Source organism: Sardina pilchardus, chromosome 12, assembly GCF_963854185.1.
Source record: "Sardina pilchardus chromosome 12, fSarPil1.1, whole genome shotgun sequence".
NCBI classification, from domain to species: Eukaryota; Metazoa; Chordata; class Actinopteri; order Clupeiformes; family Clupeidae; genus Sardina; species Sardina pilchardus.
This window is the reverse complement of record NC_085005.1, coordinates 2,498,850-2,516,638: the sequence shown is the minus strand read 5'-3', so window position 1 is coordinate 2,516,638 and position 17,789 is coordinate 2,498,850. Positions and strand designations below refer to the sequence as shown.

At 45.6% G+C, this 17,789-nt stretch overlaps 1 protein-coding gene and 1 long non-coding RNA gene across 4 annotated transcripts in view; one reads left to right on the top strand and one right to left on the bottom strand.

Moving 5' to 3' along the window:
- Window positions 1-8: 8 nt before the first annotated feature.
- On the bottom strand, window positions 9-1,321 carry LOC134098063 (uncharacterized). Its single transcript, XR_009940999.1, has 3 exons — window positions 1,223-1,321; window positions 403-553; window positions 9-107 (listed from the first exon to the last, which is right to left on the bottom strand). It is a non-coding gene; the product is annotated as an uncharacterized LOC134098063 (long non-coding RNA).
- A 651-nt stretch (window positions 1,322-1,972) lies between these two features.
- Window positions 1,973-17,789, top strand: part of mdn1 (midasin AAA ATPase 1) — a 52,851-nt gene continuing 37,034 nt past the window's right edge. For 2 of the 3 annotated variants that reach the window (XM_062550107.1, XM_062550106.1), the window contains exons 1-35: window positions 1,973-2,206; window positions 2,614-2,840; window positions 2,955-3,179; window positions 3,296-3,403; window positions 3,887-4,079; window positions 4,188-4,397; window positions 4,703-4,834; window positions 4,925-5,028; window positions 5,138-5,252; window positions 5,343-5,536; window positions 8,129-8,210; window positions 8,773-8,868; window positions 8,954-9,066; window positions 9,362-9,510; window positions 9,717-9,777; window positions 9,907-10,118; window positions 10,301-10,401; window positions 10,596-10,740; window positions 10,891-10,987; window positions 11,081-11,194; window positions 11,328-11,475; window positions 11,608-11,715; window positions 11,867-12,018; window positions 12,337-12,515; window positions 12,627-12,835; window positions 12,925-13,071; window positions 13,168-13,309; window positions 13,405-13,539; window positions 14,716-14,854; window positions 15,206-15,463; window positions 15,629-15,767; window positions 15,927-16,056; window positions 16,297-16,557; window positions 17,054-17,251; window positions 17,496-17,704. In XM_062550107.1, coding sequence (XP_062406091.1) covers window positions 2,108-2,206; window positions 2,614-2,840; window positions 2,955-3,179; window positions 3,296-3,403; window positions 3,887-4,079; window positions 4,188-4,397; window positions 4,703-4,834; window positions 4,925-5,028; window positions 5,138-5,252; window positions 5,343-5,536; window positions 8,129-8,210; window positions 8,773-8,868; window positions 8,954-9,066; window positions 9,362-9,510; window positions 9,717-9,777; window positions 9,907-10,118; window positions 10,301-10,401; window positions 10,596-10,740; window positions 10,891-10,987; window positions 11,081-11,194; window positions 11,328-11,475; window positions 11,608-11,715; window positions 11,867-12,018; window positions 12,337-12,515; window positions 12,627-12,835; window positions 12,925-13,071; window positions 13,168-13,309; window positions 13,405-13,539; window positions 14,716-14,854; window positions 15,206-15,463; window positions 15,629-15,767; window positions 15,927-16,056; window positions 16,297-16,557; window positions 17,054-17,251; window positions 17,496-17,704 — 5,331 coding nt within the window. In that variant the 5' untranslated portion in view covers window positions 1,973-2,107. The remainder of the gene's footprint in view (window positions 2,207-2,613; window positions 2,841-2,954; window positions 3,180-3,295; window positions 3,404-3,886; window positions 4,080-4,187; window positions 4,398-4,702; window positions 4,835-4,924; window positions 5,029-5,137; window positions 5,253-5,342; window positions 5,537-8,128; window positions 8,211-8,772; window positions 8,869-8,953; window positions 9,067-9,361; window positions 9,511-9,716; window positions 9,778-9,906; window positions 10,119-10,300; window positions 10,402-10,595; window positions 10,741-10,890; window positions 10,988-11,080; window positions 11,195-11,327; window positions 11,476-11,607; window positions 11,716-11,866; window positions 12,019-12,336; window positions 12,516-12,626; window positions 12,836-12,924; window positions 13,072-13,167; window positions 13,310-13,404; window positions 13,540-14,715; window positions 14,855-15,205; window positions 15,464-15,628; window positions 15,768-15,926; window positions 16,057-16,296; window positions 16,558-17,053; window positions 17,252-17,495; window positions 17,705-17,789) is intronic. The other variant, XM_062550108.1, reaches the window with a different exon arrangement.

Sequence of the window (17,789 nt, the reverse complement as noted above, 5' to 3'; positions counted from 1 at the left end):
CCACGAGTTCTTGCCTGTATCTCCATTCTTCTCTGGACTATCCTGAAGGCCAGCATAAATATCCACTGAATCTTCCTCGTTGTACACAAAGGTTTCAGATGCAGAATCTGTGTCAGAGGCAGATCATCTTCTATCACAAAACTGCACACTTTTACTTTTCACACAAATTCTGTTTCATAATATTATTACACTGGTTCAAATGCATTTTTAAAATGGAAATAAGCTAACCAATGGATTTAGTTTTAGTACAAATACAGTGTTGATGATTGGCAGGTCGTCTTGTCAATGCAATTACTATTCTGGAGTTAAGGAAATTATTATAGAACAATTAATTACAATGACACACCTTTTCATTTACAAAACATTTATGACCATCATATATCTAAGAACGATTTGACCTACCAGAATGCCCGGTGTCACCACGCATGTTCTCTATGATTTCATCCATGATCAGGTAGGTCTACGCACTCCCACAGATGGATTTGCAAGGCTATAGCCTATAGGCTCTCAGATAGAACATGAGGGATCTTTGCAGCTCCCAGTATATCTATAGCTGTGGGTTTAGAGCACATAACATTTCAACCATTAAAATTCAACTGAATTCGCTTTTTTTGCAATTCAACAGTCCCTTAAATTACGTCACAAATTGTTGATTCAACTTCTTACATTCAAGCTTTTTTTTCAAGTGTTTGTTTACATTCATATGCATGAGCATTTCCACCGAGTTTATCTATTTATTATTACCTTTGGCTGTAGCGCTACATAATATTAGAATGAGTATGCCTACATACAATTTTTGCACATCACTGAATAGAAAATGGTTAAACAATTACGAACTGCTAAGTGCAGCTAATGAACTGCTAGCTCAATAGCTATGTAATGCAGCCAGCACTAGTAACCTATATGGATGCATGGATGTCTGTCTATAATGCTATAACTTATCATTAAACGATAAGTCAAGCATTAACAACACCTGCCACAATAATTGCAAACAACGTTAATACTGTCCCTCACAAGAAAGCAAACTGGTCAAACGGGTGGCTAAGTTGCCGTTAACAGTATGTTTCCTCGGTTAATGCAGACAGCTAGCCAGTCGCTAATACAGCAACATCTTGCATTTCTCATGTAAATTACAATTTTGTCTCTAAAACTTATCATTTTACATTTACAGCTAACCTTCTAAGGTTGAGGTAAGACTGTCATCATATTTCGTGGTACATACCATGTAAAAATGTCCAAGAACTCCCAAAGAATGCACCCAGAAATGTCGCGCCAACTTCACCCATACCAACACAATACAGGAAGTTACGACAATTTCCCGCGGTATCTCTGGGAAAAGTTCATTGCATCTTCCGGTGCTTTGTGCTAGGGTTGTTTGCAGTAGGTTGAATATGGGTGTTGGAGGACAGTAGAAACCTTTATGGGTTAATCTGAAATAGTCCATACCATGATCTCTCTAAACCGTCAAATACTACTGTGAATTAACATTTCAAATAGCACTGAGTTGCATTTCATTTCCGCAGCATGAGAGTTTAACCCGTTTGGGTTAGGATGTGTATCCAGTTGTTTGCAGAATGACGTTATGACTCGCAATTCATAATGGATGTGTGGCATGAGCGTTCATGGTCTCATATCTTCAGGCCATAAAACCAAAGCACTCCGTTGATGAAATCAGTGTATTGCCAGTGATAACTTGTAAATATGCAGCCCTTTTCATATTAGTGTTAGTAATATTACTTTTTCAATTGTAGCGAATCGTACAATGAACAGAACATATTTTATATGAATGTTCTCATGTGGGGGAGGGATATGTAAGGCTATCATGTGTGTCTGGGGTCTGGGCATGTGGGGAGGGGGTGATAGGTGTCGCATCAATGGACGTAATGAAAGCGACAAAATACTGACCCGGAAGTATTTCTTTTATCTACTCACATGTGGACTGCGATTTTTAACACTGACGGGAACGTGCTTACTGTGTTGTGATACAACCAGGATAGACAAGCAAGTGATGAAGCCCACGATGTCCTAAACATAGAATTCTATTCATTACACAAGTTAGCATTTCGACAGTCGTTAATTTCTGTATTTACTGCATGTAATCGTTTGTATGATGGAAAATTTAGAACTGAGCCTGTCATCATTGGGTACAATCTCAAGGCATATTGAGAAAAGTCACAACGAACTCAGCAAGTATTTGGCTAAGCAGGTAAGATTGTGGTCGTATTTAGCTACACTAGACGTATAGGTGTAGCTTTATTTACCTTTCGATAAGCAGATAAAGAGTGTAACATAACTGTAATTGAATAGTCAACCATGTTAATTATTCATAGCTTTCTCTATGGCTTTTCTTGAACTTCAAGCAGGGGACATGCGTTGAAGCACAATCGAAGCAACGATGGCTGTAGTTTTGACTTTTATCAACTTAAATACCTTCTGATGACTGTCGTAATCGAACGATTATCACGAAGATGTTATTTATTCGTTCGCCATATAGCACACCAGAAATAAACTGTACATTTACTTTTTGTAAAATATGAAGTGGATTGTAATATGTCTGCAGATGTGTAGTGGTTATGTACTGTAAGTGCGATTGATCTGTTTGCTTCTGCTTAGATATGGAGCCAGCAGGACAGGCAGTGCATTTTGGGGTGTTTAGCTCAGCTCCTGTTAGAGAAGGAGTACACACTGCTGATTGCTCGTCACTTGCGGCCTTTGATTCTGGATCTGTTGGAGAGGAATGCCGAGAGAGTGAAGGCAGATGGCCGGCTGAATCATGATTTACATGAACGTTTATGTGTGGCTCTCAGCAAACTGCTGAACTTCAGTCCTGACGCACAAGCGTGAGTATAGTGGCTGTGTGAAACGTGTAGAGTACTTCTACTAATACTCATGATTGGTCTGTTGTGTCAGTGTCAACATTAGTTTTGTGTTGTGCTATTATAATGATTTGATAGGTTTGCCACGAGGTATTTCAGCACTGCACCCCCAGTTTTTCAAAGGCTTTACTTCACAAGTGAGGAGTCATCATCTATCCAGTATGGTCCCCGGCGGATGAAGTTGCGGGACTTGATGGGGGCCACCCTGCATTTCCTGCAAAGTGACTGTGCCAAGTACAGGGTCCTTTGGGACTGGAGCGCTTGTGTGTCTCAGCTGTTCACCAGTGATGTAATGGTCCGCTGGTAAGGGCATTGGATGCTGCATTTTTTTTTTATCATTGTGAATTTGATGAAGAGCTGCTGTGTGCTAATTGAATGTGAGACTGATTGTAAAGCGTGTGTTGTTTTCAATATTACAGTTACACCGCACAGTGCCTAGCCTTGGTGTCCCACATGACAGACAATCAGAAAACTATCTTCCTGCGAAAGGTCTTGTCAAGTGAAGAGATTCTCCATCTTAAAATGAAGTATGATTCAAATTTGTTCCTTAACAGTCACTGTTGATACCAGATATTACTGTACACTTGACACAATGTTCCATGAAGACAGTAGGTGAAGTGTGTATTGCTGTCCCTTCTTGAACTGACTCGTTACTGTGACCTCTTCTCCATATCTGCATCTAGATTACATTTACTGTAATGCCTCATGCATCTGAACATACAGATGGGTGCATTAGCTCCATATATTAAATCTCTCCCTCTGTTTATGATTCTGCTTACTGTGTATTGTGTGCTATTTTTAATCACAGAGTGCTCTTCCAGATTGTGCTTCTGTATGTTTGTGTGGCAGTGTAATACAATGGTGAATTAGGACATGCATTACTTAAACTCTATTATTCTATCACAAGTCTTGACGTTATTTATTATTCAAATGTATTTGTGTAATTTTGTTGAATCATATTATACATTTGAAGTGAAACTTACAAGTTAGTGCCATCTGTTTCTCCACAGGTCACTTGAGGAGACACAACAGCTGGAGGTAGAGAAAGGCCTTGTATTGGCTAATCAAGGCTCTGTTATGTGGCGCAAAGAAAAGACTAATCGATACACCCGGGGCCAAGTCGTATCTGAGGACCTTTCCCAGAATGTTGTGGCTGTCTGTGGAGTGGTGTTGCCCAAGATGAAACAACTAAATGAAGAGCCGGTATGATGGCCTAATTCATGTAGTCTTTTTTTGTTTACAGAAGAGCTGGGCAGTCTGTGTCTCTTTGGCGAATGGCTATTAAGATGTAGTTTTTTTCTTTTACTCCAGGCATTTTTGAAGGATTTGGTTCTGGTGGATTCGACTTGTCGGAACCTGCGGAGACTTGCTATTGCGGTAGCTTCACAGAAAGCTGTGCTGTTAGAAGGTCCCATTGGTTGCGGTAAAACCACCCTTGTGGAATACCTTGCTGCTGTGACTGGGCATGTGAAATCCCCTGAAATTCTCAAAGTTCAATTGGGAGATCAAGCAGATAGCAAGGTAAAGTTCTGTTTTAGATGAAGTATGTAACTACTCAACTTGTGGCTTAGATCATCATAGCTGTAGTCTTTAGTGCCTAAAGTGTTTTTATTCAGAGAAATAAAAAAGCCCCATAGCACTCAAACAAACAAATAAATGCTGTTCCATGTCAGGAAATCATTAGTGAAATCCCAGGGATGTTGTGAAAAAAAAGAGCTGTCATGAAAAAATACAGATATGTCCGGTTTTGAACACCGTATAAATGCATGATTCATCAAGACGTGTCAGCGTTTTGGTTATTTTGTATTTCAAACGTACTTTTGCAGATGCTGCTTGGCATGTACCGATGTACTGATGTCCCTGGGAAGTTTGTATGGCAGCCTGGCTCTCTGACACAAGCTGTGTCAAAGGGCTACTGGATCCTGCTGGAGGATATTGACCATGCGCCTCTTGATGTGGTGGGTTGCATTCTGGATGGATAAACATTACTCTGTAAATTGTAAGATGTGACTTTGGCTTAATGCAATATTAATGTTTTGGCTCTCTAGATATCGGTCCTACTTCCTTTAATGGAGAACAGGAAGTTGACAATTCCAGGACGTGAGGACTGTATTCAGGTGGCTCCCGGCTTCCAGTTCATTGCAACAAGAAGGTAAGAAAAGAGTAATAACCTTGCTGTATATGTTTGACATCAGTCTGATTTTTTGCCACACCTTGTGACTTTAATGCTCATTGATTCATCCTGTTCTTTTCCTTTGTAGGATGTTCTTCAGTGGTGGAAGCTGGCATAGGCCACAGAGCACACACGCAGCACTGTTGGACAAATACTGGACCAAATTGCAGATTGGAAATATGCCCAGAGAAGAACTCAAACAGGCAAGTCTCTTGTGGAGTTGATGGAGACACACCTGTGTTTCTGGTCTTAATAATGCTTAATTTCACACATTGCTGTTATTTCCTTTGCAGGTTTTGTTAAAAAGGTACCCAAGCTTGGCAGTGGTGGTGGATCGCCTACTGGACATCTACTGCCAGCTGACCGGAGACAGACACACCAGCGCGGCCTCGGCTCTAGCCGGCCCCAGTGTCCAGGCTCCAGACGCGGAGCAGCACAGGCTGGACGATGGAGCCGCAGCGCTGGAGGGGAGGGGACTCTCTCTGAGGTACTGTGGACATGAGCAGCATGTGGAGGCCATGTGCTCTCACTTACTATGTGCCATTTGGACTTAGACACTGTCTCTGTCTCACTGGAATGGTGATTCAGAGGAATAGGTTTAGGTGTGTGAGGTGCAGCTACTTCCTGCAGGGTCTGTTCTCCTATAGGTTGGTTCATGTTCTCATTGGTTCCCTGTATTTCTAGTGTTGGTGTACTCCTGTTTCTTCATGTCTTTGGATTTCATTCAATGACGCAATAAATCCATCAATGTTATATTGGATCATGAGCCACAATCAACGTCATGCACATTAATTGTACAGCTTATATGGGCCTCTGTCCATGTGCCAAGTTGTGAGTGGACCCACTGGAAGTTGAGCAGTGAGTCAGTCGTATGGGGTGCAGTTTAAATAGGGGTTGCCCATCAACTGGCCAAATTGCCCTCCAGCGTGTTGTCAGCTTTCCATTGGCTTTTGCTTCTGTCAATACAGCCATTGATTAGACCATCCTCTGCATAGGATCTGAACCTGTGATGAGGGGTGTCACACCAGGGCACAAGTATTAGATAACAGGATTATAGCCACAGGTTCAAAGGGGTTGCAGTGGATAGTGGATTTTACTTGAAATGCACTGGTCTTGCAATCTTTTTCATATATATTTAGGCATAGTATTTTTAAGTATGGTAGTAATACAGTGTATATGTAATTATTAACTCCAGGAGAGGCTAAAATGGATGTAAAGTTGTAAGAATGTAATATTCGGACGATGTGACAGTATGTCATAACGTTTAAATAGAATATACAGCTGGCTATTGTATTAGGGTGAACAATTGAAGACTTTTTTCTGACATGTATTGGTCCTAAAATGATGCAAAACATTTTCTTCTCATGTGTTTGCATACGGAACCACTTTGATTCATTGGGGCCTGTTTACATTTGTTTTTAGAATGCGTCTTGGTTATCCAATCACAAGTGGTCAGCCAAGACACATCGCCGTTTACAGTATTGAAGGTGTACAGCCTGCTATGTTGCTGCCCACTTGTGTTTAGATTCCACTATGGCTAGCGTTGCATTCATTGTGTTCATCAGAATGCATTAGCGTTTACACTACAAAAGAGATATTGTCAAATGCGTCTCAGACTACCTTGACAAGCGGTGTGAGTGACTGGTTCATGATGTCTCTTGGTGATTGCACTCAGAGTTCAACCTTCTTAATCTGTCTGACCACTTTTCTTTTAAATGAGCATTTTTTTTTTTATCAGGCTCCTGTAGGTTTTTGCCTATAGATTGATTGTTCAGACCAGGAAGAGAGTGTTATCAGAGACGGTTGAAAGGATCTTTGGTGGTATTTAGTAGGATTTGAAGCCAAATTATTTGATTAACATTATACTGTGTGTTGAAAGCATTCCCTCAGCATCATTGTCTAATTGTGGATGGAGGTGGCGTTTAGAGGCTTTTGAACTCTTCACTTGTATTTAGAATTGAACGCTTGTGATCCGACCACCCAAGACACTTTAAAAACAAACAAATGTAAACGGGGTCATTGTGTGCACGTTCTGTTGGAGCCTATATGCATTTATGGATGCACTAGTGTAGCTTAAAAATCAATCCAGGGGATTTCCTGTGCATGCAGTGATGGTATAGGCAGTCAAACTGCCTGCCGATTAGCTCTGCATTATAGGTCATCCAGATAGTTCTCTCATTTACATAATATTATTGACTTCTAAAGAACGCATTGAAAGAATGCATCATTCCAATCCTGATTTCAGAATTGTAAATGTGACCGGCTGTAATCTCGTTTGCATGATGTAGAGAAATTTATATTCCCTTTCTACCGTAATTTCCCGACTATTAGCCGTGGCTTATACATTGATTTTTGCAAAATTTCCTCAGCCATGAGGTTAATACAGGGGGCCAGTTAATATGGTGTATATGGTTTTGTTTCTTTCAACTTGCATAAAACACTGTCCTGCGGCTTATACACAATGCGGCTTATATGCGGGAAATTACTGTATAGACGCTTTAGAAACATGTTTGTTGAAAATAGTGTTTCCTTTATGCCATTGTTATTCCTTCAAATCTTGATGAACATCCTCAAATGTGAATTTGAATAGTGAACATGCAGGCATGAGCACCAGGTATTACAGTACATTTAGCAGACATTTATCTCATCCAAAGTGACTTACACATGTCCACTTTATTACAAGGTCGTACACATTGTCATTACATTGTCGCAGGAGCAACTTGGGGTTAAGTTCTTTGCTCAAGGCCACTACGGTGGAAGCCGGGAATTGAACCGACAACTTTCAGGCTACTGCACGCTAGCCCAGCTCCTTAACCACTATACTACCACCACCCCAGAATGGATGTACTGTATATGAACATATTATGTTTTTGTGATGAACAGTGATTATGCTTGAGTGTAGATGAAATGTTTATAATGCTGGGACTACTGGTGCCTTCTTTTGAACGGCTTCCTTCATGGAATGGCTAAATAAAATGGCAATTCTTCTGCTGACTTGCAGTATTTTTCCACTCCATGTGATGCGTATGAATGTTGTGAAGTGCACTTGTCTGATTTTGGCGTCCCCCTAAATCACCAGAGATCTGCTGAAGTGGTGTGAGAGGATCTTCCACAACTTTGACAACTCCTCATCTGCCACCGCACAGAAGGTCTTCTTGGAGGTGAGCTACTGTTCAGAGGTCATAGACCCAATCACAAATATGAATATGAAATGGATTTATGAATAGAATAGAATAGAATATATACTTTTTTGATCCCGTTAGGGAAATTCGTTTCTCTGCATTTAACCGAATTAGTGAACACACACAGCACACAGTGAACACACACAGTGAGGTGAATCACACACTAACCCAGAGCAGTTAGCTGCCATGCCCAACCAGCGGCGCTCGAGGAGCAGTGAGGGGTTAGGTGCCTTGCTCAAGGGCACTTCAGCCGTGGTGGACTGGTCGGGGATCGAACCGGCAACCCTCCGGTCACAAGCTCGAAGCCCTAACCAGTAGGCCACGGCTGCCCCTTTATGGTCACCATCCACTCCTATTCTAACTATTTGTAGTGCAATGGTTTGAGACAATGGTGAATACTGTAAATGTAGGATGGGATGAGCCGGGATTATTCTCTTTTTTTTAATGAAATATGGTGGTGATTTTGGGGATGAAATATAGGGGGATTTTCTCAGCTGGGGATGATTTTCTGTTAAGATGGCATGTCTGTGTGATGTTCCAGGCTCTGGACTGCTTCACTGCCATGCTATCCAAACCTGAGAGTAAACTGAGGATGGCTGAGATCATCGGCAGCAAGCTCAACATCTCCAGAGAAAAGGTACGGCCCAAATGAGTTAGTACTCCACCCAGTGTGTGTCTGTTGTGGTGGTGTTGAGAGTGACCCATCTAATGCACCCCTCCAGGCCCAGCACTTCTGCCAGATGTACCAACCGGGCATCAGCCTGAGCGAGCTGGAGGTGACTGTGGGCAGAGCCACGCTAGAGCGGAAGCAGAGTGAAGTGGTTCGACTGACCGTGTAAGTATGGCTGACCACTACTTCTCTTGTCATCTCCCAGTAGAAGTCCCAAAACACATTGGGAAATCCACACCGTGTTCATTTCCCTTTTGTCTCGCTGGGAAAATGGCACCCCACTGCTAAATCGAATGCACACTGAATGGCCCACTTACTGCTGTGTAATGCAATAGCATCAACAACTGTCAAGCAAATTATGTTGCTGTCCTCAGTGGAATGTTCGGATTGGAAGTGTGTATGTTCATCACTACCGTACGGATGTGTTGAGCTCCTGTGCTCTGTGTGTGTGTGTGTGCAGAGAGAATCAGACGTTTGCTGCCACCCGGCCCTCGTCTGTGCTGCTGGAGCAGTTGGCAGTGTGTGTGACCAAGGGGGAGCCCATCCTGCTGGTCGGAGAGACGGGCACGGGCAAGACCTCCACTGTGCAATATCTGGCGGGCATGACCGGTGAGGCGCTCGGCAGACACCCCGTGTCCACTCTGTGGAAACCTCCTTTTCTCACCTCATTGTTCTCACTCATAGGAAATTGGACTACAATAGCAAAAACAATTCTTGCTATTCTCTCTCTCTAACAATTCTCTCTCTCTCTTTCTCTCCCTCTCTCTCTCTCTCTCTCTCTCTCTCTCTCACTCTTTCACTCTCTTACTGTGCAGGGCACCGACTGCGGGTTGTAAACATGAATCAGCAGAGTGATACAGCCGACCTTTTAGGAGGGTACGTGTTGACATCTTCTGATCTTCGCAGGCTCGCTGAAAGCCTGTGGAGGCAGCTTTCTCTCTTCTCTTTAGCGCTGCCGTGTGGACTGGAAGTGCCCTGCTTGACGTGCTCTCTGTTGGCCTGCAGGTATAAGCCCGTGGACCACAAGCTGATTCTGCTGCCCCTGCGTGAGGCGTTTGAGGATCTGTTTGCTCAGACCTACTCCCGTAAGCAGAACATCACCTTCCTGGGCCACGTGCAGACGTGCTTCAGGAGCAAGCGCTGGCAAGACCTGCTCAAGCTCATGGACCACGTGTGCAAGTCCGCCCTCACCAAGGAACTGCATGATAAGCCCAATGGTACCACGTTCACGTCCAACCAACACACACTAGACACACACACACACACACACACACACACACACCCCTACTTGGCCTCTCTATTTTTGAAAAAGAAAAGTGTAATGAACCTGCCGCGACAGTGTGCTCAATAATGTGTTGGAGACTAAACTGTGTGTGTGTGTGTGTGTGTGTGTGTGTAGCCTTGTTGCAGGAGCAGTGGGAGGCTTTGTCCCAGAGGCTGGTTCAGACACAGGAGCAGATCAGAGTGTGTGAATCGGCTCTGGTGTTTGCCTTTGTGGAGGTACAGTTGGATCTTCCCATACCTCATGTGATGATCTTCTGTTTTGTCCCAGTTTCTTTCAGTAATGCTAATGCTGTTTTGTGGTTGTGGTGCCTATCTTGAAGGATATTGAGTGTGCGTTGGAGGTGAAACTGGAATGAGTGTGTGTGGGTGTGTAAAGCTGGTCCATTAGTGTTGCTGATGTGTGTCCACAGGGTACACTGGCCCAGGCGGTGAAGAAAGGGGAGTGGGTCCTGCTGGACGAGATCAATCTGGCCGCCGCCGAGACTCTGGAGTGTCTGAGTGGCCTGCTGGAGGGCAGCGCCGGCTCTCTGGTGCTCCTGGACCGAGGCGACACCGGTCAGTCCACCTGCACCCCCAGTGTCCGTCTCTGAAACTCTGCTTTTGACCCATGTACCTTTTTTTATTTGAGGAATGGTGTGTGTTTTTGGTGAGGTCATTCAGAGTGATGGCATCGGTGTTGTTTGTGTTTATTTTTCTGTGGTCCAGAGCCCTTGGTGCGGCACCCAGACTTCCGGCTGTTTGCCTGCATGAACCCCGCCACTGACGTGGGCAAGAGGAATCTGCCCCTGGGCATCAGGAACAGGTGAGCTGCCGGGGCCGTGCCCAGCAGACCCGTACTGAGAGGGTGTGTGTACTGTAGCTGTGGGGCTGTTCTGTAATGCTGCTTCTCTCTCAGGTTCACTGAGCTGTTTGTGGAGGAGCTGGAGAATGAAGCCGACTTGCGTATCCTTGTAGCAGATTACCTGAAAGGCCTTAACATGAGCAAGAGTGTCATCAGTGGAATCATAAGGTCTGCTCCCTCTCTGATCTAAACAAAAGCTCTTTTACAAAGACATTACACTAGTTTGTGCAACAATGTTTGCAACAAGGCAGACACTGGGTGTGACATTGTGTCTTGTGTTTGCGGTCTCTTTTTTTGTTAGCTTTTACCTCACGGTGCGTAAGGAGGCCCACACTCACCTGGTGGACGGTACCGGTCACAAGCCACACTACAGCCTGCGCACGCTGTGCCGCGCGCTCAAGTACGCCGCGGCTAACCCCTGCTACAGCGTCCAGCGCTCCCTCTATGAGGTGAGAGAGGAGAGAGAGAGAGAGCGCCGCTCCCCTCATACGGCACATGTGTGGACTGGAGGAGTGGGAGATGCTGAGCTGATGTGAGAGAGCGCTCTGTCTCATGTGTTCCCTCTCGTGTGTGTCCCACAGGGCTTCTGCTTGAGCTTCCTCACACAGCTGGACCGCTGCTCCCACCCACTGGTGCAGAAGCTGGTGTGTCAGCACATCCTCGGGGGAAATGTGAAGTGTTTGAAACAGGTATTTATTGATGGTTTTTTTACACATAATTGTGGGGGGGAAAAGACACTCCTTCAGCTGCAGCAAAGGCAAAAAATAATTGTCTGTGTAAATGTATTGCCTGGCGAAATGTTGGAAATATTTTGGTTTGTTTGTTTGTTTTCTCCTTCAGCCAATCCCGGAGCCCAAAGACCGCCGCTGTGTGTCAATAGAGGAGTACTGGTTAGCTCAGGGGGAGATGGAGCCGGCAGTGGACCCTTTCTACATCCACACTCCAGCGGTCAAGCTCAACCTGCGCGACTTGGCTCGAGTGGTGTCTGCTGGGTAAGAGAACTCTCTCCGACCTCCTCACTCACTCAGTAGTGTTTCCCCCATGATGCCTTTAGAGTTCAACAACTCTCAGCTGCTGACTGATTATTAGAGGATCTTCAGGCTTAAATAACCTCATATTACTTCTGTGTGTGTGAAGACTGAAGTGCAAGATATAAGACAGCTTGGTGTTTTAATGGTTATTGGACTCTTAATTGGCTATGAATATTATATATTAAAAATGACTGTCCTTTTATGATATTCATATTATTCATTATTATGTATATTCATTATTGTGATATTCATATATATATATACATATATTTTTTTTAGATCCCATCCGGTGCTGATCCAGGGGGAGACGTCTGTGGGAAAGACGAGTCTCATCAAGTGGCTGGCAGCTGCCACAGGGAACCAGTGTGTGCGGATCAACAACCACGAGCACACGGACATCCAGGAGTACCTGGGCTGCTACTCCTCAGACAACGGTGGCAAGCTCATCTTCAAAGAGGGTACAGGCCTCTCCCACCCCACAGGCTTTCATTATGCACAATAGCCTCCTCAGATTGTACTGTCGGTTTCAATATTCAAGCTCATTTGTTTGCTGTGCCTCTGGACTCTAGGTGTTCTGATTGATGCCATGCGGAAGGGCTACTGGATCATTCTTGACGAGTTGAATCTGGCCCCCACCGATGTTTTGGAGGCTCTTAATCGTTTGCTGGATGACAACAGGGAGCTCTTTGTGGCCGAGACACAAGAAGTAGTCAAAGCTCATCCCAGGTTCATGCTGTTCGCCACCCAGAATCCTCCTGGGCTCTACGGTGGACGCAAGGTATTTTCTGACATAAGAAGTCACCTCCTTCAGAATACGTGGACTCAAGAGAAGGCGTTTGACTTCATTCATTCCTGTGCCAATTTCAGATGCTGTCGAGGGCCTTTAGGAACCGCTTTGTTGAGCTCCATTTTGACGAGCTGCCAAGTGCGGAGCTGGAGACGATCCTGCACAGGAGGTGCAGCCTCCCCCCGTCCTACTGCACCAAGCTGGTCAACGTCATGCAAGAGCTCCAGGTTTGGCCCACGGCAACTTCCCCTTGCAGTGTTTGTCCTCACTGCTTCATCAGGTTTTGATGGTCACTGAGCGTATATTTGTGTGTGTGTGTATAGTCATTGCGTAGGGGCTCCAGTGTGTTTGCGGGGAAGCAAGGCTTCATCACTCTGAGGGACCTGTTCCGATGGGCCGAGCGATACCGCCTGGAGGAGCAGACGGAGGCGTCCCGAGACTGGCAGCAGCTCTTAGCTGACGATGGTATGGAGAACTGTGGAGCCTACAGATTCATATACACACCCATTTTCATACTCACGGTGTGTCTCATCTGAGCTTTATTTGTTCGTTTTTCTCAGGATTCATGCTGCTATCCGGACGAGTCCGAAAGCCAGAGGAAACACAGACCATTCAGAACATTCTAGAAAAGCATTTCAAGAGGAAAGTGAACCCAGAAGTCCTCTTCTCACATGGGCCAGTCATCACCCAGTTCAGTGAGTGCACATTTTACAAGCTATGCTGGCTGTATTAAAGGAGAATTCCGGTGTGATATTGACTTTAAATGTGTTGAAACATGATACCGAGTGTGAGCGATTGTCTCAGAGCTGATTTCGACCTGTCAGCTGTTCTCCGAAACCCGGCGGGAGCTTAGAAATAGTCAACCAGGTTTTTAACGTTTGTGCCTCGGGCATCGATCTGCCGTGCAAATAAATCACTGTTTTACACCATTAATGAGGCTCAAAGTAGCTCCACACTTTATTGGTAGACTTCTGAGGGCCCTGACATTTAAAACGAGACATCGAGAACTTTGAAAAAGCACTGGTTGTTTACTTACATGACTGTTTATTCAGGCAGTCACTTTCGAAAGTTTACCGGTCGCAGCCATCTTGAATTTAGTCACGTGACTGATTCATGACTAGTGCACGCATAGACATAGCGATTACGTGAACCAGTCACGAATCAGTCACGTGACTAGATTCAAGATGGCTGCTACCGCTAAACTTTCGAAAGTGACTGCCTGAATAAACAGTCATGTAAGTAAACAACCAGTGCTTTTTCAAAGTTCTCGATGTCTCGTTTTAAATGTCAGGGCCCTCAGAAGTCTACCAATAAAGTATGGAGCTACTTTGAGCCTCATTAATGGTGTAAAACAGTGATTTATTTGCACGGCAGTTCGATGCCCGAGGCACAAACGTTAAAAACCTGGTTGACTATTTCTAAGCTCCCGCCGGGTTTCGGAGAACAGCTGACAGGTCGAAAACAGCTCTGAGACAATCGCTCACACTCGGTATCATGTTTCAACACATTTAAAGTCAATATCACACCGGAATTCTCCTTTAAATGATATATTGTATATTGAGTATAGGGAATGGCTAGTGCAGTTCTGTGTGTGTCTCTGTGTGTGTGTGTGTGTGTCTGTGTGTGTCTGTGTGTGTCTGTGTGTGTCTGTGTGTGTCTGTGTGTGTCTGTGTGTGTCTGTGTGTGTGTGTGTGTGTGTGTGTGTGTGTGTGTGTGTGTGTGTGTTTGCCCGCCACCATTGGCCTTGTTTTCACTATGCAGTGGCAGGTATTGAGTGTGAAGTAAATGTTGTTAGTGCCTGCTGTGCCTAAATAAGTCCAAAGACGGGTGATGCGCCCGCTCTAACCGCCGCCCCTCGCTGTCCTGCGCAGGTCCGTTAATCGACAGCATCGCGGGCGTTCCTGAGGAGTTTGGCCATGTGGTCTGGACACAGGGCATGAGAAGGCTGGCGGTGCTCGTGGGTCGAGCACTGCGGTTCCGCGAGTCTGTTCTGCTGGTGGGAGACACGGGGTAAGACCTGTTCTAGGACTGTCATGGCTAAAGCATCCAGTGCGACCCCTTACATGTGACTTTACTCTGCAGTGGTGCTTTCTGTTTAAACGGCTTAACTACTAGATTGGCATGGCTTGGTTCAGTCAAATGGAGGAACAAGGGTAGTTTAATGACTGCTGGTTTGATGTAATTGTAAATCTTCTAAAATCAGGAAGGGCAGTATTGCAGCATAGCTCACATCATTTAAATGATTGTCAATACCAGAGCAAATGTGCATGTAGTTCAGATAATTATAGGGTTTGCGTGTCAGAGGGTATTATGAGTCCACAGTCAGCCCAGTCATTTCATTTCACTGCTTTTCCCTTCCAGCTGTGGAAAGACCACCATCTGCCAGCTGTTTGCTGCTCTGGCCAGCCAGAGGTTTTTCTCCGTCAACTGCCACTTGCACATGGAGACGTCCGACTTCCTGGGTGGGCTCCGTCCAGTCCGCCATGCGGGGGGACACGAGGACGGCCGCCTGTTCGAGTGGACCGACGGACCTCTGGTCAGGGCCATGAGGGAGGAGGGCGTGTTCCTCATGGACGAGATCTCCCTCGCCGACGACTCCGTCCTGGAGAGACTCAACAGGTGGGCAGCCACTGGCACACTGCACTCATGCCCAATCACCTCATTAACACACAGGCAATACGGCACACCGTTACTGCTCATGCACACTGACACACACACACACACACACACACACACACACACACACAGAAGGTGCCCTGACTAGTTGTGTGTGCGCGTCCTCAGCGTGCTGGAGACGGAGAAGGTGCTGGTGCTGGCGGAGAAGGGCAGCGGTGACGACGAGGAGGTGGAGCTCATCTCCGCAGGGCCACGCTTCCGCCTGGTGGCCACCATGAACCCCGGAGGAGACTTTGGCAAGAAAGAGGTTCGTACCGAGCACATCGACTTTTGCAGTGTTCGCTACATGGCAGTGTAAACGTACCTTTGCATCCATGATGATTTTGCGTTGTTGACCAGTGTATCAAGACCCTAGTGATTTGGAGTGTTTGAGTGAGTCCTGTTGTGTTGATGTTGTGCTCCCCAGCTCTCTCCTGCTTTGAGGAACAGGTTCACAGAGATCTGGTGCCCCCAGTCCAACAGTCGTGCTGACCTCATGCAGATCATCCAGCACAATCTGCGCCCTGGCCTGTCTATGGACGAACATGACCATCAAGGTCAGGGACCCCTCCTTTGGATTCTTTTGTATTGCAGCACGTTTCATGCTATACTTCATGTTAGATCATTTGAGGAAGACACAAGTAAATGTTTAAATTAATAGTAAATGTTTAAAGTAAATGTCAGTGTAATGTAGTATATTTTGACTGGATCTATTTGCAGTGTTACACATGTACAGTGGACTGAAAGCCATAAGATGCCTGTCAATCAGAGTTTTTTTTATTCTTCTGGACACACAGGGAAAGACATTGCTGAGCTCATGTTGGACTTCATCGACTGGCTGACCAACCAGGACTTTGGGCGCCGCTGCATCTTGAGTGTGCGGGACATCCTGTCCTGGGTCAACTTCCTGAACCAGGTGTGTGAGCGCGACGCGGACGGCTTCATGACCATGGGGGACGATGAAGAGGAGGAGGAGGTGGAGTGGGACCTTCGTCTGAATACGGGCACCGCGTTCATCCATGCTGCCTGCCTGGTGTACGTGGATGGAATTGGCTCAGGTGGGTGAAGAGCAAATCAGGCCCTATGGTTGAATTCTTAATGTATGGCTTTTTACAACCTTGGGTTATACAGTTTTCCAGATATTGGAATGGCTTTACTCGATTGAAAACATTTTGTTTTGGCGTAACTGCTACCCCAAACAGTATTATTCTTTCCTCAGATTTTGTGAATTATCTCATATCTTACTGTCCATGCAGAAATGAGAAATTCTGAGAAATGCTGATACTGTGATGTCACTGGCATTCTTTGGACTGTGAAAGACATTGGCACATCTCAAATATGAATATCTACATAGAATGGGATAGAGATGCACATTTGATTAAACTCTGTCTCTGTCCTGAGATATTTCAGGGTCTGGCATAATACGAAGTCAGCAAGCAGTATTAATATTTCATATTAAGCCTGTATGTCAAATTCAGTTGTGCAGGCTTTTGTGCAGGGCTAAGATGGCACTAACTCAGACATCATGTTCCCCTGCCGTTGTGCTCCTGACAGGCACCACTGTGTCAGCAGCGGAGAACTGCCTGGCGTGGCGGCAGGCCTGCATGGGCTTCCTGAAGCAGAGGCTGAGCCGAGAGACCACACTGGACGACGAGATGAAGGACACCCTCAGGATCTACGACAGCAGCCTGCGGCGAGAGCCCACCTGGGGGGAGGACTTCTTTGGCATCGACCCTTTCTACATCCCCATTGGTAAAGCTGCACTTTGAACACACGCTTTAAGCATCTAGGCTCACATTTCAATGGATGCAGATTTTTTAAGAGCAATTAGAGATTAGAGAAATATTTTTTTTAGTTTGATTAGAGCAGTTAACAAAATGAAGGAAAAAGCACTGTCATTTAAATGGCATGCTCAGCAGTCACTCTTGTATTTTGCCGGCAGCACAGTGCTTTGATTGTAACCGCACCCTGTTGAACCCAAACCCTTGTGTGCCAGGCCCTGAGAGCGAGAGCAGGAATCTGACGGACTACACCCTGGCGGCGGGCACCACGGCCATGAACGCCCAGAGACTCCTGCGGGCGCTGAAGCTGCAGAGGCCCGTCCTGCTGGAGGGCTCCCCCGGCGTGGGCAAGACCAGCCTGGTGGCAGCGCTGGCCAAAGCCTCAGGGAACCGCCTCATCCGGATCAACCTGTCGGAACAAACCGTAGGTCTCTCATTCCCCAGGATGACAAAATCTCTCTGCCTTAGTCTCACACAGTCGTTCACTGACTAGACTCCCTGAATCTCTT